Genomic DNA, 26989 nt, shown 5'->3' on the forward strand with positions numbered 1-26989 from the left:
CTCTGTGACAGACGGACGTACGGACCGACCCTAATTATAGAAAAACTTTGCTTTCAAAAGATCAGCTAGATATCTTTAAAAAATAAGCTCAGAGAACTTATAATTTTGTTTTTTGGGGGGTGATTTTACCCCACTAGCCCCTTGAAGGAAAGTGCCAAAATGCAATCTGAAGTGGCAACTTAGTTCAGATATGTGAAAAAAGTTTTCATTAGAAAATCAGCTTGATATTTCTAAAAAAAATAATCTTAGAAGTTATAATTTTAGTGTTTTTACCCCACAAGCCCCTAAAAGGGAAGGGCCAATGCAAAATTTTATACTAAATTTCATTTACTCAGGGAAAAGGGAATGTGGTTCTGACAAACAATTCTAAAGAAAAATTTCCCCACAACCCCCTTACCTTTTTTCTCCCCTCTTACCCATTCCCCTTCAGTTACATCAAAAAAAAGTTATACGCCAACTGTAGTCCAACAAAATAATAGATTTTGCGGCAATTTCAATTAGAATTAATTGGCTGAATAGCAGCTCCCGTAAAAATTCCACCCTCACCCTCTATTTTAAATTATAGTCATAAGATCGATTTGGGTTTCACTGCATCCTAAGAGTTACGCTTTTAGGGATGTTGTAATCCTTGTTTTTGCAAATCATATTAATAGATAAATAAAAATGCGGGTCCAATCCATATATCCTCAAAATTTTGGTGATGGGATACCAAATCCTATTGGCTTGGCAGTTTTCAGTGCGCTAGAAAAACCAAGGTGGGTAATGATAGTAGAACATAGTAGATAAAGATAAGTTGTTAATTCATCCTTAACACGTTGCTGACGAAGCCCATTTTGTTCCGAATTTGTATCACTTTTGAAAAGTGCGACTCCAGTTACGTCATATTTTTCTTTCCCGAAAAAGGGAAGGGGGGAAGAAAATCTCTTCAAAAGAGTTGGGGAAAACCCCCTTTTCTCTCATCTCTTTTTTCTTCCCCCCCTTCCCTTTTTTTCTTTCCCCCTTCCCTTTTTCGGGAAAGAAAAATATGACGTAATTAGAGTCGCACTTTTCAAAAGTGATACAAATTCGGAACAAAATGGGCTTCGTCCACGTTGCTACGCCCCTAGAGGGGTCTAGGGGCACTTGGGGAAAAGGGAGGGGAGTCGATTTTCCACTTTTAATTAAATGATTTTTGGGAGGATTTTTTTTCCAGGAGCGATTGCTCATTAGGGGGGGGGGGTAGAGGTCTCCCAAAATATATAGTTACAAACCTTCCAATGACGGACCTGCAAGAAACTTTACTTCAAGATACAAATTGGTTCAGTGGTTAGCGAAAATTTCAATTTGCACTACAAGTACAGACAGTTATCGATACACGAGAAAAAGGAAGAAAACAGCCGCCTTTATATGCCTTATGATGACATAAATATTTACCCTTTTAATAGATTTATAATTATTTGGATAATACACCAGATTATCATGTACTCTTAAAGTGAAACCTTTTAGCTGGTTTTACAAATGACCATCATCCACCCCTTTATCCCATCCCCCCTCTCCTATTGGATGAACGAGCTGACCATTAAAGGATGTCCATTTTAGCAACCTAAATTTACGACAATTTTCCCCCTGTCATAATATCCACGTATATTCTATATTCATTACAATTTTAGGACCCAGTTGAGTATGCCCGAATATGGATCTCCACTAGTTTCTTTTCAAATACCTTACAAAGGACCTACAATACTATCAAATCTTCAGTATGACGATGTCCGTAAGTTGTTTGCGTATTATCTGATGACAGCAGTTGTAATTATTTATCAATAAAGAAAAGTTTAGGGTTTTTAGACACAACCCAATCTTTCCAGTTTTTGTATAATTTTTTGAGGAACACGACTCCAGTGACGTCATATTTTTCTTTCCCGAAAAAGGGAAGGGGGGAAGAAAAATAGAGATGGGAGAAAAGAGGGTTCTCCCCATCTCTTTTGAAGAGATTTTCTTCCCCCCTTCCCTTTTTCGGGAAAGAAAAATATGACGTCACTGGAGTCGTGTTCCTCAAAAAATTATACAAAATCTGGAAAGATTGGGTTGTGTCGGGTTTTTAGACAAAGAAGGAGGAAAGGGTCAGTAATTTAGTTAGTTGTATAATATTGCCATTGGTAGATAGATTATCCATCATCTTGGGGATATTGATTCTATATAACGGGTGTTTACTTTTAATAAAGAATAGTTCTGACAGCAAATTTAGACATGTTATAACAATTCTATAAAGTTATTGTCTTATAAGGAAACTAGCGGCTTCGTCCCTAGTCTCTAGGGACGAAGCCCAAGAGGCTTGATCAAACCAAAGAAAAATTAAAAAAAAAAAACATTTTTTTGAGAGGGGGAATTTTTTTTCTTTTTGTTCGGGGGGGGGGGGCTAGTCGACCCCACTATTTTAATTTTTTGTTTAAAAGAAAAAAAAATTTTTAGGGAAAGGGTATTTTTCATTTTTTTGGGGAGAAAATAGTTATAAACCTTCTCGGGACCTATGAGAAGCTACCCTGTAAAGAAGAACCCGATTGGTTCAGTGGTTAGCGATATCCTTCGCTACAAACAAATAGACAGACAGACATCGTTCTACTTTGTATTATAGATTCTTTTAATAATTATAGATTAGGTACACTTTGAAAGTATAGCAACACTATAACCGTTAAAAACCGTTTTACTGGTTGCATGGTATTTCAAATTAAAATATGTTAGTATTTCAAATTAAAGTATGTTAATATTTCAAATTAAAATATGTTAATAAGTTATAGCGATTAAAAATCAGTCCCACCGACATGGATTGTTTATACTTCAATAATGATGTAAATATTGACATAAAATTTCAGTCATCTATCAGATGGACAGACAGACTGACGGAGGTTTAAAAATTATAGTGTAACTTCGCTACAAATAAGTTTATTTTAATTTTTTTATTCAGGTATGGGAGCTGATCCAGATCTGGAGGCAAAACAGGATAGAACTATCAGAGAACAAAGGGACAATGTTAGGGTAAGTTTTAAATTTTAATTGTAAAGCTATTTATGTTTTAGTTTGCATGTATAGTTTAAACAAATCTGAATTCTGTTATATGGAAATTTATTTATCATTACTTGGATCTTACACCAGATTACTATTTACTCTAATGAAGTGTAACTTGTAGGTGGTTAAAATAATGATCCCCCCCCCCCCCCATCCATTCCTTTTACCCCATCCCCTCTCCTCCCACTGGATAAACGAACTAACCAATAAATGATGAAGATGATTAAAGTCCCTCAACAGATTATTATGTCATACTATAAAATAACCAATAAGAGGCCAGCATAAGTTTTACCATTGATCAATTACATTGCATTCTGGCCTCTCATTGGCTATTCTATAGTATGACGTCATAATCTGTTGAGGGACCTTAATCATCTTCATAAATGATGTCCATGTTAGTAACCTAAATTGACGAAAATTTTTACCGTGTCATAATATCCACCATTATTCTATATCCATTTTTTGAGAGATTTTTATCTGTGCGTGTGTTGGTAGGGTGGGTCTGAAGCTTCAGAAGCGTGAGGTAGGGGAGGTTGTATACACCCCACTGATAAATAATCATAAAAAAAGAAAAATCGTTGTCTAATTTCAAATTAGAAAAATCTTCTAATATTGAATAAAAATCTGTTACTCAATTTAACTATTTTAAGTATATTGTTTTTAAGGAAAAGGCTAAAGATTTTTCTCTTGGTTGGTCACATACAAAGGTAAGTGAATTAAGTAAAAAATTTAAAAAATTTATTTTTAAAAATAAATTGAATTTTTTGTAACGAAAAAATTTCGGAGTTAAATCCGGTCAAAAAAAATCATTTAAGTTTGTAGTCAAACTGCCATTACCTAAAATTAGAATACTGGATGCTTTCCCTTAAAGTGCCTATTGCGAACGAAACCCCTTCCTTATCATTTAAATCAATGGAAAATAAGGTTAGGACTCGAGTTTAGTTTTTTCCTACGCCTGTAATTTATGCCATTGCTGTGGTCCCTAATTTTTTTAGACGACCCTGTACCAAATATAACCAAACCTAATTTTACCAATTTAAAGTAATAAACAGGCAATTTAAAAACAAAACCACAACATTCGGTGCTTGACTTGACACTTTAAGAGAAACCACCGAATGTCTTAATATGTCAGTAATACGCTCGCTAAAAAATTAAATGGTTATAGAAAACAAAAACATAAATCAACTATCATTTAAGGAATGGGAGAAAAATCAGATAAAATCAAGATTACAAGCCAAAGAACAAGCAAAGCTGAAAAAGCAGGTATTTTATCATTTATCGTATTTTGAACATTAGTGTATCAATACAGTATGAAAAAATAGTATAACAAAATTAACAAGTATCTTATTTTTGCACAAATGGGGATAGATTTTAAAATTTTTCTGGCAATATAATGATCACATGAAAATAATTGTACTTTTAACCAGGGGCGTCCAAGCTTTTTATTTTGGGGGGGGTAAAAAATTTTTAGGGGGGGGGTAATTCGTGTTTGGGGGGGTAAAATGGCGCGCGAAGCGCGCCGCAAATTTTTTTACCCCCCCCAAAATTTTTACCCCGGGGGTAAAATTTGCTTGGGGGGGGGGGTAATTACCCCCCCTGAAATCTGTTGGCAGGGGTAAATTTAGTTTCCCCCCCCCAAAATTTACCCCCGGGGTAAAATTTTTGGGGGAGGTAATTTAAATGTTATTAAATATATAGTATTAAAAATGCGCGCGAAGCGCGCAAAAAAATTTTTTATTAGAGATTTTTTATTTTGGGGGGGGTATTTATCCCCCAAAATTGTTTGGGGGGGGGTAAATACCCCCTCCTTAATGGTTGGGGTGCCTACGGCACCCCCAGGGTAGGGGTAAATTTTGAATGGGGGGGGTAATCGCCCCATTACCCCCTCCCTTGGACGCCTATGCTTTTAACTTTTAAGAGTGAGAAAATTAACGTTTTAAATATGATAATAGTTATTTCTCGCATCGTATTATAAACAGCTTTCCGCGGTTATAAAAATGTACAAACATAAGATTAAATCCAGTTTTTTTAGCCCGTGACTGCAGCATCTCAGGCTAAAAAAACTGGTTTCAATCATATAATTATACATTTTTGCAATCGCAGAAAACTGTATATAATACGATGCTATGCATAAGTTTTCATTATGGCTGAGAACCGGTTCTAATCTACAAGATATTAATCGGTTTCGAAGCAATACTGGAAATAACTCTTTCTGTGATTACTATGTTCAATTTAATTTCATCTAGGAAGAAATGAGCGAGGAAGAGAAAAAGATTGAAATTGAACGAAAAAGAAAAATCATAAAGGTATTAAAAATGTATACATGTCTGTCTTTCTATACTGAAGGATCTCGTTAACCACTGAACCGATATTGTTCTCCTATACGTGGTACCTTCTCATAGGTCATTTGAAGATTTATAACAAATTTGGGGTAGGGTACCACCACAATCCCAAGAGAAATCGAAAAAAACATAACTAACCCCATCTAATAGCGAAAAAATATTTTTTGGTTAAAAGCTGATCCTAACATGAATGAAAAAAAAAACACTTTACGTGCCTCCTAGAGGCCTCTAGGGGCATAGCCGCTAGTATTACTTAAAGCAGCTATTTTCGAGATTTTCATTTTCATTTTATTATAGGACACCCAAAGGTTGCTGAAATATGAAAGAGACAGGTCAGCATTTTATCTTTTAAACTATGACTCTGGCTGCGGCGCTCAGCAGCACCCTTGCTTGCAGAAAAAAAAGTTTTAAGAGGATAGCGCTGATTTTGTTCAGAAAAATCACTTTTAATTTCGATTCAATGACTTTACCACTTATTTTCGCTCCTTTGTTTGTTGCAAAGCTACTCTATAATACACTTTGTCGGTCCGTCTGTCTGTGGGGGAAATGTGATTTTCTTAGTTGAATATTTTGAAGATGATTCCTTGGAATAAGTACCGTCCTGTTTATTAACTTCATAGTCCGCCAGTCTGTCGGTCAAGATACAAATATTTTTATAAGGGTTTCGTGATTTTAAAAAAATACATACACCGCATTTTCTTGTGAATCTGTTCTATAACTCACTTCATCCACATGTCCATGTGTTTTTGTGCTTCGATACTTATTATGTTATCCATTCCTCACAACCTGTTAATAAGATGGTTACCATAAATGTTCAGATATGGAGAACTCAGAGGTGCTATGGTACTATCACAGGCAATAAAGGTAAAAAATAAAAGTTATTATCTAAAAACTGTCCTATTTTTTTTACGTTTGTCAGAAAATTGTGACTTCTTATGTAATTTACAATTTTATTTAAAATCTCCTCATATCATTATCGAGTTTTTTTTTCAATGGGAGCACAACATTCCCCTCACATCCATCCTTATTTTAAAAGATAAATGAGAAAGAGGGGGGGCAAGAACGTCCAAGGGGGGGAACGCTTGGACGCCCCTGGGGGGGAGGGGGTGTTGTATTTTCCTAACCCCAAGTATTCGGGGCACATTGTAGCAAAAAAAACTATTTCCCCCCTATTTTAAATCACTTTAAATCAAAATAATCACTAACAGCAAAAGTTTTTTTTATTAATGTTATTTTTAACATCTTAAGTTATGACTTGGTTTCGAAAACTCATTCAAATTAACTAGCGGCCATATCTTTATGACAAAGTATATTTGAACCCATACATTTTGTAAAGGAAAGAGAGGAACTGCAAAAACTGCGAGAGGAGAAAGCAATACAGGAAAAATTACGACTGCAAGAAGAAGAAAGAATGTAAGTAGTTTTTTTGATCATGAAAAAAAACGAAGGGTTTACAGTAGCTTTGGATTGGTTATTTTAGGTCAGGTAAATATTAATGATTGCCCTGCAGGTTTAGAGCCCTCGCAGGGGCTAGAAATAGGAGAAAGGACGCTACTTCGTTTTCTTTCCATGATCCTATTTTTTCCAAAACAAGGATAAAAAGTTAAATCATACATTAAATCTATAAATATTTGTATTAAAGGTTTTTATTAAAGTCAAATTAACATACATACAATTTTCTGTTTTTCAGAAAATCATTTCTTATATTTGTTTTATCGTGAAATAGTTGAAAAACAAAATCAGTAAGAGAAAAAAGGCATATATCTGTAATACAAAGTAGCTTGATGTTTGTCCGTCTGTCTGTCTGTCCCTATGTCTGTCCTTCTGTCCCTTAAGACCTCGGTAACCACTAAACCGATCGGATTCTACTCTTCAGGGTATATACCTATTGGTCCTGTGGTGGTTTTAAGCTATTTTCTTGGGTGGTGGAAAAAAAATCACCCCCCCCCCTTTTTAAAAGCGAAGCTTTTCTATAATTAGGGTCGGTCCGTCCGTCCGTCCGTACGTCCGTCCGTCCGTCCGTCCGAGATAGATAGCTTTTATTCGTTAATTTAGGCATGTTAGAATTGTCCTATCGATTTCAAACTTTGCATGATGATTCCTGTAGTAGTTGGGTACGATTTAGAAAGCGTAGCAACTCTATAATCATTACCAGAATGTCCGTACGTCCATTTTAAACATGTTGATTTTTCTACTTTTTTAACAACAAATTTTCAAATGTTCTAATTATCCGTTTGATCTGATTTTTGGTATATTGATTCCTGGGACAACAAAGAACAATATTATAAGCGAAGCAACTCTATAATCAAGTCCAAAAATGTAAGTATGTCCATAAACATTATCCTGTTTTTAAGCAGTTTTTCAACAAATTTACCTACAATTTTGATTCGACATTTATACATTTATGTTCCGATTTTTCAGTTCAGATACTATACAAGTGTTAATGTCCGTTTGTCCTACCGTTTCAGTGCTTCGCTTTTATGGATGTTGTCATCCTTGTTTTAAAAAGAATTTGCTGAAGATTTGCTTGGTCCTTTTACAAATTTCGCCTTAATTTTTTTAAAATCACCTCTTGGGGCAAAGCCCCTAGAGGCTAAGGGCAAGCCACTAGTATATTATATAGTTAATAGATTTTATGGGGTTTAAATAATTACATATATTATAATTTTTAAAAGCGAAGCTTTTCTATAATTAGGGTTGGTCCGTCCGTACGTCCGTCCGTCCGTCTGTCCGTACGTCCGTCCGTACGTCCGTCCGTCCGAGATAGATAGCTTTTATTCGTTAATTTAGGCATGTTAGAATTGTCCTATCGATTTCAAACTTTGCATGGTGATTCCTGTAGTAGTTAGGTACGATTTAGAAAGCGTAGCAACTCTATAATCATTACCAGAATGTCCGTACGTCCATTTTTAACATGTTGTTTTTTCTACTTTTTTAACAACAAATTTTTATGTGATCTAATTATCCGTTTGATCTGATTTTTGGTATATTGATTCCCGGGACAACAAAGGACAATATTATAAGCGAAGCAACTCTATAATCAAGTCCTAAAAATGTAAGTAAGTCCATATACATTATCCTGTATCAAGCAGCTTTTCAACAAATTTACTTACAATTTTGCTTTGACTCTTATGCTTTTATATTCTGATTATTCAGTTCAGACACTAAACAAATGTTAATGTCTGTTTGTCCTACCGTTTCAGTGCTTCGCTTTTATGGATGTTGTCATCCTTGTTTACTTAAAATTTCAAACGGCTGTAATTTTCTTATTTTTGAAGCTAGAAGAAAAATTTTTTGCAGAAAATGTTTATCTTTATGTAAATTTATATTAGAAATATCAAAATGTAAATTTCAGCAGCTGCAGCTGTACTTGGCAGCTGCCGCAATTGGATGTCTTATTACCAAAGTATTATGATGTATAAGTGTCTTTGTAAATCAAAATTTGTAAATCCTGGAAATTATTTTTCAAACTTTCATTTTTTAGCTTTCATTGTTAAAAGCGAAGCTTTTCTATAATTAGGATCGGTCCGTCCGTCCGTCCGTCCGTCCGTCCGTCCGTCCGTCCGTCCGTACGTCCGTCCGTCCGTCCGTCCGAGATAGATAGCTTTCATTCGTTAATTTAGGCATGTTAGAATTGTCCTATCGATTTCAAACTTTGCGTGATGATTCCTGTAGTAGTTGGGTACGATTTAGAAAGCGTAGCAACTCTATAATCATTACCAGAATGTCCGTACGTCCATTTTAAACATGTTGATTTTTCTACTTTTTTAACAACAAATTTTCAATTGTTTTAATTATCCGTTTGATCTGATTTTTGGTATATTGATTCCTGGGACAACAAAGAACAATATCATAAGCGAAGCAACTCTATAATCAAGTCCAAAAATGTAAGTATGTCCATAAACATTATCCTGTTTTAAAGCAGTTTTTCAACAAATTTACCTACAATTTTGATTCGACATTTATAATTTATGTTCCGATTTTTCAGTTTAGATACTATACAAGTGTTAATGTCCGTTTGTCCTACCGTTTCAGTGCTTCGCTTTTATGGATGTTGTCATCCTTGTTGTTAGATATCTTGAACATGGAAGAACACAAGCAGAAGTTCTTAAAGAAAAAGAAGTGGCTAAAAAACAGGCAATTTTAATTTTGTTGTTGCTTTCCCTTAAAGTAACTATTGAGCACAGAAACCACTCTTCTCCACATATTTTTAAAATAAATCCAAAACGAGAGCGGTTGATATAGTTTTTCTGTATGTCTGAGCCTTGCGGGGGGCCCTAACCAAGTACTCACTGTAACCTAACCTGACGCAATGAAAATACAAGCATATGAAAGACTTCCAACCCCTTGCTTTTAATTTATTTCAAAATAAGGGGAAAGGGTTTCGGTGCTCAACCATACTTTTGAGGGAAACCACAGTGGTTTAATTTTTAATACAGGGGTTTCTTTCTACCCAAATATAATTTTCAACTTCTTTTAGTTATTGTCTTTCCATCCCTCTGTCAGTCCGCAAGAAACGATAGTTGGAAAAATGAATTTGTCGACTACAATTCAAATTAGACTGTGTTTTTGTAAATTTTCCCTATTATACGTTCTGGCCATTAATATAAAAAGAATAACATTATCATTACAAAAATTCTCATGAAAGGTTTAACAACATACTTTAATTTCATATATAAGGAAAAGATTTGCTTTTGAAAATACCAATAGGAAACTATTGTGGATATTCAACTACCATAGGGCAAAAGTGTGGATATTCAACTACTTTAGGGAAATATGCTCGGATACTCAGCTGCTATTGGGGAATAGCCAAATAAACATTCAGTACATTAATGAATGTCTATGAGAAAATGTAATTTATTTGGCTACTATAAGAGATAGACAGCAGAAACTTGTTAAAGGTTGTTTTGACCATTGGTTTTCTATACATTTACTGCATGACAACTTACTCTTCTTTCTAGTCTAAAACATTATATCTCAATTAGTTTGAGTTAGAATGGGAGCAGCGAAGAAAAGAACAAATTGTAGAAAAGGCGAGACAAAAAGAAATACAGAAAAAGTAAGTTTCATTATCGAAAAAAAACTCTTAATAACTTTAATTTCCAGGTATCCTTATATAAAAGTAACAGGATGTGTGTCTATCTTTTTTTAACGAAGGATTTTGCTAACTACTCAACTGATGTTGTTTGTTCCATAGTGAAGCTTATCATGGGTTCAGAGAAGGTTTATATTACGTCAGGGAAGGAGAAATCGCCCCTCATTTTTTTTTTCCTTCAAATTAAAAGTGGAGGTTCGTTCCCTCCCCTCTCTTCCTTCAAGTTTTATACAGGGCTCTAGGGGCGTAGTCGCTAGTTAACAATAATTAGATATACTAAAAGTTGTAAAGACGTTGTTGCCTGTATAGATTTTTTTACATAGATTCTATTTTTAATTTCATTATCTATTAAATATTTTTCTAATATATATGTAATTATCAATTTATTATTTTAGAGTGTCTGCCGAAGAATTAGCATTGTACAAGTAAGCATTTTTATTCTAACTTTCCTTTAACTTACAATTTCCATAAATCAATCAATTTGTGTATTTAAGTTTTTGCTTTACTCTCTCACTGAAGGTTTAAATTCCTACTTTTTTTTTACAAGTTTGTGTTTTAATCAGTGCTGAGTTATGGAATATTTTTCTTTCTATTTTATTTTATTTCTCTAACTCACTCAATGCTTCGCTGTTATTGGTCGTAATGTGCCTTGTTTTTAAACACAGTTTTTTTTTTAAATAGTCTCAGTTTTGCTTTTAAATGTTTTTGGATTATGAAAAGAAAACGAAGTAGCGGGTTTCGTCTTGTCATGCAGATTTTGATAGGTTATTTTAGGTTAGGTTTAGTAAATGTTAATTATTGCCCCGCAGGCCTAGAAATAGTAGACTAGCTACTGTAAAAATACGACGAAACCCGTTACTTTGTTTTCTTTCCATGATCCATGTTTATTTTAGATCTCGAGCAGATAAGGAAATAGCTGCCATAAAGAAGCAAGAAGAAATTGATAGGTGAAACATTTTTAATCCACTGCTCTGGTTAGAAACTTTGATACCAACCGTTTGGCCGCTAACTGCATTTAAAGTTATTTAGTTTTTAAACAATTATCTTGTAATTTGTTCTTGATCCATTAATAGTTACAAAAATCACCTTCTTAGGGGAAAAAACAAGGTTTGAAGGCCTAAATTGTTTAAAACCATGAATTATTCTTTATCGTACAAAAATCCCGAAGCTAATTAAGATTTTAAGATATTGATCACTAATTTCTGTAAAGGTTAAGTGGGTTAAATCAAGCAATATTTACGTCCCATTATAAAAAGCACCCTGCAATATGTATTTCCATCTATTAAACCATACTGGAAATTTTTTAAACTCCATTGCATGAAGCAGCTTATAGAGCCTAATAAAAAAAATGACGTCATACAATACAAATGATCAATGATAGGACAGTATACATTTTAATTGATCAATGGTAAAATGTATATTGGCCTATCAATGGTCATTTGTATTGTATGACGTTATTTTTTTAGGCACGATAAACTGCTATCTATTGCACTGAATCAATTTGTAATCAGCTATAATGAATCTGATTTGTTGCCTGTATTAGACTATAAAAGTTTTAAAGATTTTGAATCAATATAATAGATTTGAAATCTGCATAAAATTTTAAGGATTTTTTATAAAATTCGTTTTTTATATAATTCTTTATTTAAAGGCGCAAATACGATTTAAGTTAATAAATTTTGACCAATAGGATAGCTGGATTGGAAACTACCTACGCTCTAATTGGTTGAATGGTGTACGTCACTTAAGCTTCTCCAATGAGAGCGCAGATAGTTTTCAATCCACCAATCACAGATCTCAAAATTATTCAACTTAATTTGTATTTGCGCCATTAAATAAAGAATTATATAAAAAACTAATTTTATAAAAAATCCTTAAAATTTTATGCAGATTTCAAATCTATTATATTGATTAAAAAAACTTTTATAGTCTAGCCTGTATGGAAGAAATATTTATACAATCATTAAAATTTTTTTAATTAAATCCTCCGTGTTTATTTTAGTCTAAAGAAGAGGGCAGCCTATGAAGATAAACAGAAACAACTGAGGGAAAGTAAAGAAAAAAAGGAAAAAGAGACGCAAAGGGACTTGGAATTAAAAGAAAAGGTATTCTGTTTTAGCATAGATACTCTCTTGCAATAATTGAATGTTTAGTTCAGTATGTAATTATAACGATGTAAAGTTTTCATGCAGCTTTGAATGAAAGGTTGAGGTTATTTTTTCCACCTCCCAGAAAATTGTCTAAAATTTGCACAAAAAAAGAAGCTTTCTAAAACAGTAGATTTTATAATGCTTAGCTTTAAAAGACATTTGAGGATAGTTATACAGAACATAACTAACATCTTCGACCCTTGCGTCTAGAGGCTCTGTAAATTGAAAGTTTTAGGGAAGTACTGAAAAATAGCCAAAAATCAACCAAATAATTATAATTATATAAGATCCCATATACAGAAGTAAGGATAGGTTAAAGTGACTATACAACAGCCCTGTCCCTCAACCCAAGTTGGAGGACAGTTCTACGGTCCCATCAATTTTACAAATTAGGGTGGGTTAAGCAGAATAATTAGGCAGATTCCTTTCAGTTTGTATTTTTGAAATAAATCCTATATTACATTTCTCACAGTAAATAATTAATTAACAAGAATGACAACATCCATAAAAGCGAAGCACTGAAACGGTAGGTCAAACGTACATTAACACTTGTATGTATAGTGTCAGAACTGAATAATCAGAATATAAATGTAAAAGAGTCAAAGCAAAATTTAAAATTTGTTGAAAAACTGCTTGATACAGGATAATGTTTATAGACATACTAATATTTTTAGGACTTGATTATAGTGTTGCTTCGCTTATAATATTGTACTTTGTTGTCCCAGGAATCAGTATAACAAAAATCAGATCAATCGGATAAAATTTGTTCTTAAAGAAGTAAAAAAACAACATGCAAAGTTTGAAATCGATAGTACAATTCTAACATGTCTAAATTGACGAAAAAAGCTGTCCGTTCCGGACGGACGTACAGACTGAAGGACCGACTCTTCGCTTTTGAATAACAGTAGGATATACATCTTTAACAAGGTCCATGCATCCATGCATTTAGAGAGAGCGCATCTAGCATAAAATAAGATCTGGCCTCTACAATAGGCTAATAATATGGTTTTCCAGTTTTATATCCTAGGCAAGACAGCAAGCAGAAAATTATGAAGTGAAAAAGGCAGAAAATCAAATGTTAGTGAAAGGAAAAATCCAACGGGTACAAGAGAGACAAGAAAAGGCTTTTCAATATAGGTATTCCATGTTTGTGATTATTTATTTTTTCGAAGTCATACTGGAAAATACATTAAAGTACATTAAAGTTATAATGTAAGATTACAACTGAATAATTATTTCAAAGATGGGAGAGAAGCACCTAACCAACTGTAGTTTCTATAAAACTTTTAAAGGGGGTAATTTTTTATAGAAGAACATTTGGGTATAGTCCCTTTCGTGGCAACGCACCTTAAGGTTTTTTTTCACGGTAGCTTTTCTTCTATTTCTAGCCTTTGCGGGGGGCTCTAACCCGGCCTAGCCCTGTGGAGCAATCACCTAACCTTAAAGTGACTATACACGAAAATTTTTGTTAGGAGGAATTAGCTACCTTTCGCAAATTATATTATGTATATAAAAATTTACACGGGACAAAAAAAGTTTCACATTAAAGAAGAACCATATCAATCCAGCATCGAAATATTTAAACACATAGACGGACAGACATCCTACCTTTTTGAGATAAGAATCTATATAACTGTGTGTATTTGTAGACTTGATAAGTTTGGTGGTAGAGTTGATATAACTGACGAGCTAAATCAGAAATATTTAGAAGAACAGGTTACAATTTATTTATCAAGTGATCTCACTATAATCCTAATATAACAAGGATAACAACAATAACATCCATAAAAGCGAAGCACTGAAACGGTAGGACAAACGGACATTAACACTTTTATAGTGTCAGAACTGAATAATCAGAATATAAATGTATAAGAGTCGAAGCAAAATTGTAAGTAAATTTGTTGTAAAATTGCTTGATACAGGATAATGTTTATGGACATGCCTACAATTTTAGGACTTGATTATAGAGTTGCTACGCTTTATAAATCGTACCTAACTAATAAAGGAATCACCATGTAAAGTTTGAAATCGATTGAGCAATTTTAATATACCTAAATTAACGAAAAAAGCTATCCGTCGGTGACGGAAGTACGGACTAACCGACCCTAATTATAAAAAAGCTTTGCTTTTAAAAAGCTGTATGGTTTTTTTTTGGCATATGATTTTAATAACTACTGAACCGAATGAATCTTTTATTTAAGAAAATTTTGCTTAGTTTTTGGTTATTTCATATATAAGATCTAATAGATATGATGGGCACAACTGCTCGTAACTATAAACTCAGTACTCTCATTTTTCAAGTTTCTGGGCAGAACATTTTTATATCTGGAATGAAAGCTTTGTGAAAAATAGATGTTATTTCACATTCATTTAATTATTATTTGTTACAGGAAAGGAAGTTGTTTGAAAAGGCACTCGAAGAAAAGAATAAGACTTTAGTGCAGGTAGCATTAAGTTTCATATTCATAGCACTAACCATAAAAAAGTAAAATGTAGATTAAAAATCTCATAAGGGCCGGGATTAACATCTTGGCTTTCGACCGACAATCAGCAGTCATTATTTGCTGCAGGGTTACGATTTTTTGACTCATCAAATAGCTCTCTACAAATGAATTATTAAGAAAAAGTCTTTGCGGCTGTAACAACATTAGAGTTTCCTAGACTTTTTTTCATTCAACCCTATAAAAGCTACATAATTTATTTTGTGCAAAATTATTTGCTTTTACTTTAAGAAATTTGTACGAATAAGGTATACCAAAATACTGAAATAAATCTAAAATATTATTTGGGCAGATAAAAGGCCGTTTTTTACTACGACGCGTTGCCCAAAAAAATCAAGAAAACGACTAAAATTACCAAACGATTTTTCGAATTAATTCAGTTGTTGGTTGCAGCTGAGAAATTTGCACGCTTTATACTTCTTATTGTAGTGGTTTTATAGTTTTGAAGTAACACATGACAAAAAAAATACTTTAAAGGAAAAAGAATTGGTTGCTGATTACGAATATGTGAAAGAGTTGAGAGAGAAACAGAAGAACAAGGAGAAGGAGGAATCAAAGAAAGAACTGGAAACTTATAAAGCTAACAAGGACCAGGTTTGAAAAAAAAATTAAATGAAATATTATCATTTGTCCACAAGTTAAAAGAATTTTTAGCTTAATAGTAAGGTAAAAAAGAGTGGTAGATAAACTACACATATAGGTATTTTTTTTAATAGTGGCGTGTGGTAGGAGGGCTCCAACATCTCCCTCAATTTTGTAATTGGAAAGGCCTATCTGGCTTCCCCTTTTTCATCCCCTAATGGTTTTACACTTCTCTAGAGAATTGCTGTGCACGCATCTGTACATCGTTGACCTATAAATGTTTCTTTTGTTTTATATAACGACTGTGAGTTATTAAATTAATTGCTTTGATAAATTCAAAAGTACACTTAGAGTAATAAAAATGTCAACGGTACGACTTTTTATTTTTGATAATTTAAGCTCAACAAATCCTTATACTAAAGTAACAGGATGACTGTTTGTCTGTGTAATGTTTGTACCAAAGGATCTCGCTAACCGCTGAACCGATCGGGTTCTCCTTAACAGGGTAGATTCTCATAGGTCCTGGGAAGGTTTGTAACTATTTTAGGGGAGGGTACCACCACTCTCCCAAGAGAAATCGCCCCTAGCGTAGCCGCTAGTTAGACATTAAAGTAACAACTCTTGCTGTCTTTTGTTATTAAAATTTAAATCATATGTTTTAATAGGCAATGATAGATGAAAGAGAAAGGAAGGAGAAATTAAGACAAGAAAAGCTAAAATTAAGGTATTATTTAGATTAATTTTATTTTAAATTTAAATGTTTTTTAGCTATGAATGGGATTTTTCTTCCGTAAGTTACTTTTAACTTTTGACTTTTTTTGTTTAAACTTATATTTGCTAGAGCTTTTTATTTGTGGGGGGGGGGGGGGTCGTGTTAACAACTCTTAACCTCCCCCTTTAACGTCCTTTAAAGACAAATATTATCAAAATAAATTATTATTATATTTCCGTTATGTTTGCATATTTTTACTACGATGTTCTTTGTTCTTGTTTGACTTAAAAAGGTGACAAGTCATTCAATAGTAAACTTAAGGATGTCCAAGCTTTTTTAAGGGAAAGTAAAGATGTTTCAATGTTTTAGGAGGGTAATCTAATGTATTTTCTTTTTACATTGAGTGGGTATAATAATGGGTTTCACACCTTCGACCTCCTCTCGACCTCCTCCCCTATTGGAAGTCTAAAAATAAACCATTTATTTACAGAGAATTTTGGGTGAAACAAATAGAAGAAAGGAAAAGTGAAAAGAAACACGAAGCAGGTTCTATTTATGTAAAAATATAAACTATTACATGCTCTTTTTGTAAAGATAAAAACATAGATTCAAAAAGCTGATATCAAATGTCAGAAATGTTTAAAAAAGGATTTAATTTTTTTTCTTTTAAGCTTATTTATATTTCGACAAAAACCAAAAATAGTTATTTTAGATACTTACCAAATTTCTGGCTTTTTAACTAAATTAAGATTAAAATAATATTTATTTTAGATTGGACTTATGGAAAAGTATGTTCAACATTAAGAAAGTAAGTAAATATATTATATTTTTTCTACTTTGTCCAGCAAAGGAAAGGATATAGATTTTATCTTAAGACGATATTTTCTGTATATTGAAATCTATTTTCTGTATAATCGACATTTAAACTAAACTTTGTCAGATTTATTAGAATTCTCTTAATTATAACTAAAATGATAAAGTGTTATAAAAAGAAAAATTATGTCAATACACAACTTAAAGTTAATATAAAGATAGAGTAACTTTTAAATATGTACTTTTTTTAACTAGATTATTTGATATAATACATATTACAAACAGAGTTAAAAAATTCTACAACTTTGCTTTCTTATTTCTATCACACTCATCCAAAAAGTCCATGATAACCTTAAATACAAAAATGTTGTAAAAGTGTAAAAAAAAAGATTTAAGGATCATAAAAAAATGATAATCATAATCAAAAAAGAAATTAATAAGGACTTAATTAGAGTTGAGTTTAATTTCCTAATACAGCTTTGAAGGGTTAAAAATCAGGGAAAAAGTATAAATTATAGATTGATTAATATTCTATAAATACTTTAAAAAGGATATTAATTGTAACTGATTTCAATAACTAATGGACTTTTTAAATTCTGAAAATAAGATATTTTTTGTTTTAAAAAAATTACATTTCTTTTAAGTTACACCCTGAAGACGACATCAATTGGCTAACTCCAATTTAACATAACTTGCCCGAGCTGCATGATTTAAAGGTTGGATGTGCAAGGGCACATATATGGTGGCTGTAAAGTAACTCAGTTTTTTCAAACTCGCTTTGTTGAATGTTAATTGTCTTTGACCAATTGTAGCTGGAGATTTGACCACTCTTTTTCCCGGCTTTCAATGTTCCATATTCATTAAATAAATCAATTAACATTAAGTATTTTCTTAGTAGGGTTGGGCCGGTATCCGGATAGTTATAAAACCGAATATTGAAACTATCCGAATACTGAATATCCGGCTGATTTCTAAGCCGGTTATCCGGCAGAATATCCGGTAATTTGCCGGATATCGGCCAAATCAATATCCGGCCCAACCCTACTTCTTAGCCTTATATCCTCTTTCCTACCTTATTTACAGTTTGATGTTGATTTAAATGAACATGATGAAGTCCCTCTATGTCAACTTGCTTAAATTTGGGATTCAGCCTAAACAAGAACAATAAAGTGCAATTAAATCAAAGTCCTTGGCTTATGAATTAATATGTATAACAACTAGATTACTTCAAGGTAAGAAATTGGGACATCTATCCTGTATATTCTACAGTTAATACATGATTATATGTATGTTAAGTTAATATCTGTTAATTATTGTTTAACAAATGTTATACATGAAATTGCACTAAAAAACGTTATTTTTACAATATACAGTGTGTTTTTTTTATGAGAACTTTTTTGAAAGCAATTTTACCCCACTTATAGTTATCAGAATTTAATGATTAATGGCTTATTTTCTTCATTTGTTAAGGCAATTAATAGAACAACAAAAAAAATATTTCAGTTTTTATTTAAAAAGTACAGTAAAATCAAAAATTCAAAACTTAGGTGTCAACATCTAAAAATGGTTTTAGCGCATTTTTTTTATGCCTAAATCTTGTACCCTTTGCAAGAAAATAATTGGATTTTCTGTAGTCGACTTTGGGGGGCCAGTACTCTCTCCCTGGTTGAGATATGACCTTCAAACTTTGATATGTTCTAGTACATGTTCCTAATAGTATCTGTATACATTTTTAACTCTATATCTCAACTTTGAAGTGTTTAACAGCCATTCTTGCAAAAGGTTGAATAATTGAACATAAGGAAAAGGCGCTAAAACCATTTTTAGATGTTGACACCTAAGCTTTGAATTTTTGATTTTACTGTACTTTTTAAATAAAAACTGAAATATTTTGTTGTTGTTCTATTAATTGCCTTAACAAACGAAGAAAATAAGCCATTAATCATTAAATTCTGATAACTATAAGTGGGGTAAAATTGCTTTCAAAAACGTTCTCATAAAAAAAACACACTGTAGTTATTAGAAATAGTTAGGTCTAAGTTTATTTTTTTTAAGGTTAGGTTAGCTTTACACAGTTGGACCACCCGCAGTGATTGGGGTGCAGTTTTGGGTGCAGTCATAAATCCGAGTTATAATGTAACCATTTCATGAATGTTTTACCTGTAAATGTCATACATCGAGTGAGCAAATTTTGACTTGGGACCTTTGGAGGCTTCTATTATCAGATGTGGACATTTTATTTCTTTAGCCTAAAATGTAATAAACTATTTAGATTACCCTAAAAATGGCAAATTGTATCAAACTTACTGAACAACAAACCAACATATTAGAGATGATTATTTTAAAATATAAAAATACAAAGTTATGGGACACTGAGAATCAGAGCACCAGCAAGGGATAGAAAAAGTTTTAAAATATTGATTATAAAAGTGTGGGTATTATAGGTGCTCTAAGTTTGTATATGTATATAAAAATGCTTAGAATTTTTTCTAAAAATCTTTAATTTTGAGTATATCCAAAACAACTGGAATTTTAGGTTCCAATCTTTCAAGAAAACTTTGTTGTAGCTTTAGACATGTTTAAGGCCATTTTCTGATAGAAATTTTTGGCCAAAGCCTACTAAGTAATATAAAGCAAATTAGACCAAAAGATTATTATAATTTTTTTAATGAATAATACCTGTTCTCTTTGATCATTCCAATCTGATTATTAATATTTTAAAATTTAGATTTATAAGCGAAATTAAACAAGGAGCATAATGACAAAAATCGCCAAGTTAAATTTCAAAGAAAATGTTTTTCAAATTGTCGACTTTGTATTTAGACAAAGGATTTGTCCTCAACTTACTTTGAAAGAGTGATTGAGTGAACAGTGAGTAACCCTAATAGTAATCATAGATTATTAGTGCTGTATCATTTCTAAATATTCCTATATGGTGAATTGAAGGAAGAACTAGACGTATATCTCTTCTTAAAACAAATCCTCCTTCTACTTCTTTCAATCCTAACACAAGCAAAATTATTTTCATATATAGCAAAGCACAGAAATGTGAAAAGTTGAAGGACAGAAAAAAAAAGTCAGAGAAATGTTCAATAACTTATGTTTCTGTAATAGGGGTGAAGCAGTTCAACCCTATTTGGTGAGTCCGGCAAAAGAGCCCCTTGCCTTAATGATTCTATCAATAAAATACTCCAAGTAGTTACAGTTTTGAAGATTTATTTAGAACTGATTATACATAACAAATTAATGGCTTTATATACAACAGATTACAATATTGGGTTAGGTAGAAAATGGGTGTGGAGAGAATGGGGGACTGCAGGCCAGGTGAATGGCAGAAGGGCAGGCCCCTGTGGGGGTAAGGCTGGCGTCCCCCGGAAAAGGGTAGGTTATCTGGAACATGAGGGGGGAGGGGCAACCCCTTCCCCACGTCGGCGGCTGGTAGAGTTGGCCGCATTATCTGGCGGTCAATAAAAGAAAGGGTTGGCTGAGGAATGTGGTGGTTAGGGATTAAACACCTGCGTGTTTTATCGGGAGCCCCAGAGCGTAGCATGCTCTGGGAAGTGACAGTCTGTCCGACTACCACATTTTCTTTGCAGGAAAGTAATTTGGAAGGGCAGCAGAACAAAGTAAAAAAGTTATAAAATAGAGAAAAAAATCATATTAACTATAGTTAAAAATGGTTTTTACCTCTTTCAAGCAAAATATCGGCAGACTCTGGTGTGTAAGTTTCTAATACTCCTTCATCCTGAAACTATAAAATATCAGCAGACTCTGGTGTACAAGTTTCTAATATTCCTTCATCCTGAAACTATAAAATATCAGCAGACTCTGGTTTATAAGTTTCTAATACTCCTTCATCCTAAAACTATAAAATATCAGCAGACTCTAGTGTATAAGTTTACAGTACTCCTTCATCCTAAAACTATAAAATATCAGCAGACTCTAGTGTATAAGTTTCCAGTACTCCTTCATCCTGAAACTATAAAATATCAGCAGACTCTGGTATATAAGTTTCTATTACTCCTTCATCCTGAAACTATAAAATATTAGCAGACTCTGGTGTATAAGTGGTACTTGCTTACATGTGGTAGACTGGAGCACCGAGACCCCCCCCCCCCCCCGCTTAGTTTTGACAAAAATCAAAAATAAGGGGGGGGTAGTTTTTTAATGTCTGGAAAACGGCAAGGAGGAAAAAAGCACAGCAAGGCAAAGACTTAACCCCCCCCCCCCTTAATTTTGAAGAAAATCAAAAATAAGGGGGGGGGGGGTAGTTTTTTCACTGTACAACATGCCAGAAAGTTGAGTGAGGTAAATCAAGTAAATCCAGTATGCCAGAGGGAAACCTTCATCCTGAAACTATAAAACATTAGCAGGCTCTGGTGTATAAGTTTCTAATATTACTTCATCCTAAAACTATAAAATATAAGCAGACTCTGGTGTATAAGTTTCTAATATTACTTCATCCTAAAACTATAAAATATTAGCAGACTCTGGTGTATAAGTTTCTATTACTCCTTCATCCTGAAACTATAAAATATTAGCAGACTCTGGTGTATAAGTTTCTAATATTACTTCATCCTAAAACTATAAAATATTAGCAGACTCTGGTGTATAAGTTTCTATTACTCCATCATCCTGAAACTATAAAATATTAGCAGACTCTGGTGTATAAGTTTCTATTACTGCTTCATCCTGAAACTATAAAATATTAGCAGACTCTGGTGTATAAGTTTCTAATACTCCATCATCCTGAAACTATAAAATATTAGCAGACTCTGGTGTATAAGTTTCTATTACTGCTTCATCCTGAAACTATAAAATATAAGCAGTTAAAAATGGTTTTTACCTCTTTCAAGCAAAATATCGGCAGACTCTGGTGTATAAGTTTCTAATACTCCTTCATCCTGAAACTATAAAATATTAGCAGACTTTGGTGTGAAAAAACTACCTCCCCCCCCTTATTTTTGATTTTCTTCAAAATTAAGGGGGGGGTTAAGTCTTTGCCTTGCTGTGCTTTTTTCCTCCTTGCCGTTTTCCAGACATTAAAAAACTACCCCCCCCCTTATTTTTGATTTTTGTCAAAACTAAGCGGGGGGGGGGGGGGTGGAGGTTTCGGTGCTCCGGTCTTCACATGTAAGCAAGCACCGTATAAGTTTCTATTACTGCTTCATCCTGAAACTATAAAATATTAGCAGACTCTGGTGTATAAGTTTCTAATACTCCATCATCCTGAAACTATAAAATATTAGCAGACTCTGGTGTATAAGTTTCTATTACTGCTTCATCCTGAAACTATAAAATATAAGCAGACTCTGGTGTATAAGTTTCTAATACTCCATCATCCTGAAACTATAAAATATCAGCAGATTCTGGTGTATAAGTTTCTATTACTGCTTCATCCTGAAACTATAAAATATAAGCAGACTCTGGTGTATAAGTTTCTAATACTCCATCACCCTGAAACTATAAAATATCAGCAGATTCTGGTGTATAAATTTACAATACTCCTTCATCCTGAAACTTCCTGTTTTGTAAATGTTTGTGGTTTTAATTGTTTGTTTTCAATTATTTTCTTTAAATTTATTTACGTAATGCTTCTAAAAATATGTAAACTGCAAGCTTAAAAAACAAAAAGATATTTTAAACAAAAAAAATGTAGGAAATTTCTTAATATTGAAATAAACTTACCCTGAGATAAACTGGTGGCTGCATCATTCGATCTCTAAAAAAATTAGCATTAGAAATATTTAAAAATCATTCACTGTATTAATTGCCTGGGACTTCGGTCTTATTGGGCCAACAAACCATGAATTGATTAAATAATTTCTCATTTTCTATTTATGCAACAATAGTTATTTATACCATCGTTTTATAGAAAACTTTCTGCGGATAGTAAAGTAAAAATTAGAAGCTGTTCTAACCTAATGGATTTTAATCGTTTTTGAAGTCAAACTGGAATATAATTTCTAAGATATGACTATGATTTGTTTTCGTTAAAGATTGCAAGTAACTAACCTTACATCTTCTTTTGTTTTGTAAACTTTTCCATTACTAAACAGTATCAAATATAACATATCAATATTAATGGATGTAGAATATAGTGGATATTATGACGGAGAAAATTACGGTTAATTTAGGTTTCTATTTCCCCTGTCATTTATTGGTCAATTCGTTCATCCAGAAGTAGTGGAGGAAAAAGGTTCAGGGGGGATGGGGGTGCCACTTTAGAGAACATGAAAATATGGTGTAAGATCCAAGTAATAATGAAATCATTTCAAAAGCAATTGAATTCTAAAAAATAAGTAGATATTATAAAACATTGTTTACAGTTATAGAAAATTGACACTTTAAGTTTTTCATATTTCACCAATATATTAAGTCATCAAATAGAACCTACCCTGTTCCAAATTTAGCCTCTGCAAGTTCAATAGATTCAATTGCTTGTCTTATTCTTAGTTGGAATTGTGGTGGTGTAAGTGGCCTAAAATTGTATACCTCATTAATTTCAAACAAATACGAACTACAAAAACGATTAACTTAAATGTTTAATGTTTATTAGTAAATCTTGTCTGTACACATAATTTGAATATAACTAAGTCATTTTCATGTAAATAATTCAGTTCTATATCATGAAAAAAATTATTTGAAAATTTGAAATTGTCCGCCAAAACGACTTTTCAGGACTTTCAAAATAGCAGGGTTCGGCAGCCGCGTTTCAGCAACGTGTAAACCTCAGTAAAATCGTCATATTAAAACTTTCAAATTCAGCTGAATGTCTAAACCTGGTGCTAAACAGACAAACTATCTATTCCAAAAAGATGAGGCTTATGCGCGGCTGCCGAGCCCTGCCAAATAGGAACTAATTCTAAAACTTTAAAACCATGCATTAAATACTCTTGATTAGGTAGGAAATTTCTTGTGACCTGACAGGAAGGTAGGTAATATCCAGCATTATCAGATGGGTAACCTGTTCTGGAAAGGTAGCTGCATATGTCAATGCTAAGCCTCCACCCAAAGAATGTCCTATTAGACCAAACCTAAACAAAATACATAAATAAATTGCTTAACACATAGAAATTTAAGAGCAAACTAACATACAAATATATTTAGAATTGTAAAGACCTATTTTATATATCAGAAGAGTGATTTAATTTTCTTCCTTATAGTACTTAACAGGACACAATAAAAACTGTCCCGAATTTGTATTAATTTTGAGGAACAAGACTCCAGTTACGTCATATTTTTCTTTCCCGAAAAAGGGAAGGGGGAAAGAAAAAAAAAGTGAGGGGAGAAAAGGGCGTTTTCCCCATCTCTTTTGAAGAGATTTTCTTCCCCCCTTCGCTTTTTCGGGAAAGAAAAATATGACGTCACTGGAGTCGTGTTCCTCAAAATTAATACAAATTCGGGACAGTTTTTATTGTGTCACTTAACAGACAAGTTAGTAATGAAGTAGATTTCTATTTATTATAAGAATGTCTACAAGAACTTTCCAATATTTTTAAAAAGAATTTTACTTACTCTACCCATTTTAGATATTTAATAACTCTGTGTATTGCACCTAGATTAAAATATATAATAATTATTGGATCTACTGCAGTTCACGGTAAAATATTGCTGGTAACGAATATTGTTAAAAATCTATGAATTGTAAAGGCTGCTAGCTGCCAAACGGCTGAACGTACAGATCATATCCGCACACTGTTTTAAGCATCATAAGAAGGCCTACAAATAATCTGGAATAGCAAGAAATCAATAATGCGTAATTATCTCGCAGTGCAGAGAAATGCGCGAAAAAGGCCTATTTTACGCGTTTTTTCTTCAGTGAAGCTTTCCCTGTGCATCATTGGATCTTGGCTATTGCAGATTATTTGTAGACCTTCTTATACCGCTTAAAATGGTGTGCGGGTATGATCTGTACGTTCAGCCGTTTGGCAGCTAGCAGCCTTTAAAATTCATAGATTTTTGGCAATATTCGTTACCAGCAATATTTTACCGTGAACTGCAGTAGATCCTTATTATTTTTACAAGTATCTTTGGATTTGTATTATTTAGCCTATTATAAAAAGTGGTAGGTTTTTTTATCTGAAGCTTAAGATCTCAATAATTACTGAACAGATTTGGTTCTCCTGTTAAGTTAAGCTTCGTATAGGTCATGGGATGGTTTTATGCTATTCTATTTTTATATTTAAGCCTTTGGATGGTTGTAAGCTATTTTCTGACCTTCTAAACCCCTTTGAATACATACTTCTAATAGAAACTAGTGGTGCAACCTCTAGTTACTGATAAGTAAGAAAATTTAAGCTAAAATGATATAACCATAAGCACATTCCTTGTATGTATCTTATTCTATCAAACCTACCCAAAAATTCTAGATCATGATACATAAGTCCTTGTGGAAGCCAAGAGCTATGTCCACTTCCTGGTAGGTCTATGGCTATCACTGTATCTCCCCTTAAAAAGAAATAAAATAACATTTTTTGATGGGGGGGGGGGGGGGGGTGGAGGAAAAATATTTTAAAATCAATATTATCTTGTCTGAGATTTTATTTAGCTTGAATTATGCATTGTTTGTCTGAATTTAATTTCTAATTTCTTTTCCCTCGCTACAAAAATAATACCTTTCCATTTTCCACTTAACTTAACTGTAACTTAATCTTATTCATCTGTAAGGTTGGATTTTCAAACAGTTTTGAAGCTATGTATAATATTGTATACTTTGGCTTTAAAACTGTTCATTTCGGATAGATGTCACTGCTTTTGGCCTACCTGTTCTATTGACGTCAGAAAATACCCTACACCCCTTTTCTTTTCGAGTGGGTTTCTTTCCCCATTCCCCTTCCCTTTCTCTTTCCCTCTAGAAATAGGTAGTCCAAAAGCAGTGACATCCATCCCCATTGTCCTAGGTCACTAAACACAGGCTCATCATTTCTTTCAAATCACACAAGAACATTTAAGTTGTACCTTTGAGAAAGTAAAGGAGCCAAGTAATGAAATGAATTAGAATTATCCAACCATCCGTGGATCAACAGCCACTTTTCACCCTATAGTAGAATCGATTTTAATAGCAATTAAAATGAATTAAATTTTTTTAAAAAATAATATTCTAGGGAAATATAAAAAAAATATTTGTTTATCATGTTGATTTCTAAAATATTTGATCTTACTTGATTTTTGTTTGATTTAATAAAAAACTATTTTTCAAATGTAGAATGGGTAAGATTGATATGCAATGTTTGTTTTTTAATGTTTTTACCTGACCATCCCCCCAGGATTGTGCAGCCACAGTCCCCCATGGTACAGGAATAGCCACTTCTTTCCTAAAGAGAAAACTGTTATTTGGTATTGTTCTTCTTTACCCTTATGATTGTGAAGCTTCTTATAAGTTAAAGGAAATTTATGAATATTTTGGAGTGGATTAGCATCCACCTCCCTTCTTGAAATATCACAAACCCCTAATGTAAAATTTTTTTATTTATGATATAAAAATTAAAAGTAGAAATAAATCAAATGCTTTGCTGAAGACATAAACAATTACAAAACACAAACACAACTATAAATTATCAATTTACCCTTTGTTTTCAGACATTTTACACTTTATTATTTTGTTATTAACCAAATATATGTTTTGTTAAGTTAACACAAGAAAATAAACTGTTTATATCTTAGTGCATTCTTAAGAGATAAGAAAAATTTAATAAGTGATAAACAATAATTTTCTCAATATTTTATCAGGTTTTATGTTATGTACTTTT

General features: G+C 32.8%; 2 protein-coding genes across 5 annotated transcripts in view; one reads left to right on the forward strand and one right to left on the reverse strand.

Moving 5' to 3' along the window:
* The first annotated feature begins 609 nt into the window (after positions 1-609).
* The window catches only part of LOC145305429 (uncharacterized), a 29574-nt gene continuing 3194 nt past the window's right edge, over positions 610-26989 (forward strand). The window contains exons 1-21 of the mRNA XM_080147046.1: positions 610-755; positions 1650-1750; positions 2942-3012; positions 3708-3749; positions 4240-4305; positions 5289-5348; positions 5682-5716; positions 6203-6248; positions 6721-6797; positions 9458-9521; positions 10370-10443; positions 10875-10904; positions 11373-11426; positions 12482-12584; positions 13657-13766; positions 14279-14345; positions 15020-15073; positions 15608-15724; positions 16378-16436; positions 16915-16970; positions 17196-17232. Of these exons, the coding sequence (XP_080003172.1) occupies positions 664-755; positions 1650-1750; positions 2942-3012; positions 3708-3749; positions 4240-4305; positions 5289-5348; positions 5682-5716; positions 6203-6248; positions 6721-6797; positions 9458-9521; positions 10370-10443; positions 10875-10904; positions 11373-11426; positions 12482-12584; positions 13657-13766; positions 14279-14345; positions 15020-15073; positions 15608-15724; positions 16378-16436; positions 16915-16970; positions 17196-17232 (1415 nt within the window). The 5' untranslated portion in view covers positions 610-663. The remainder of the gene's footprint in view (positions 756-1649; positions 1751-2941; positions 3013-3707; positions 3750-4239; positions 4306-5288; positions 5349-5681; positions 5717-6202; positions 6249-6720; positions 6798-9457; positions 9522-10369; positions 10444-10874; positions 10905-11372; positions 11427-12481; positions 12585-13656; positions 13767-14278; positions 14346-15019; positions 15074-15607; positions 15725-16377; positions 16437-16914; positions 16971-17195; positions 17233-26989) is intronic.
* LOC145305891 (serine hydrolase-like protein) lies at positions 17173-26931 on the reverse strand. 4 transcript variants are annotated; one of them, XM_080147745.1, is made up of 15 exons: positions 26807-26931; positions 26491-26554; positions 26199-26278; positions 25597-25688; positions 24756-24795; positions 24161-24274; positions 23635-23718; positions 23253-23288; positions 22926-22959; positions 22084-22147; positions 20166-20240; positions 19917-19939; positions 19398-19486; positions 18310-18388; positions 17173-17588 (listed from the first exon to the last, which is right to left on the reverse strand). In XM_080147745.1, the coding sequence occupies exons 1-15, from the start codon at positions 26821-26823 to the stop codon at positions 17535-17537; spliced, it is 945 nt and encodes a 314-aa protein (XP_080003871.1). In that variant the 5' UTR covers positions 26824-26931; the 3' UTR covers positions 17173-17534. The 4 variants fall into 4 exon arrangements, with proteins under 4 accessions (XP_080003871.1, XP_080003869.1, XP_080003873.1 ...); XM_080147743.1 differs by lacking the exon at positions 22084-22147 and adding an exon at positions 20925-20988 and having other exon boundaries at positions 26807-26930; XM_080147747.1 differs by having other exon boundaries at positions 22084-22141; positions 26807-26930.

The sequence above is a fragment of the Acartia tonsa genome, chromosome 14 (assembly GCF_053477335.1).
Source record: "Acartia tonsa isolate MP-2025a chromosome 14, ASM5347733v1, whole genome shotgun sequence".
NCBI lineage: Eukaryota > Metazoa > Arthropoda > Copepoda > Calanoida > Acartiidae > Acartia > Acartia tonsa.

Coding starts and splice junctions, on each gene's coding strand:
- LOC145305891 (XM_080147745.1), bottom strand. Junction 25,689..26,198: donor GCTCCTTTACTTTCTCAAAG/GTACAACTTAAA, acceptor TTTCTTTTTAAG/GGGAGATACAGTGATAGCCA. Junction 19,940..20,165: donor TCCTTCAATTCACCATATAG/GAATATTTAGAA, acceptor ATTAATAATCAG/ATTGGAATGATCAAAGAGAA.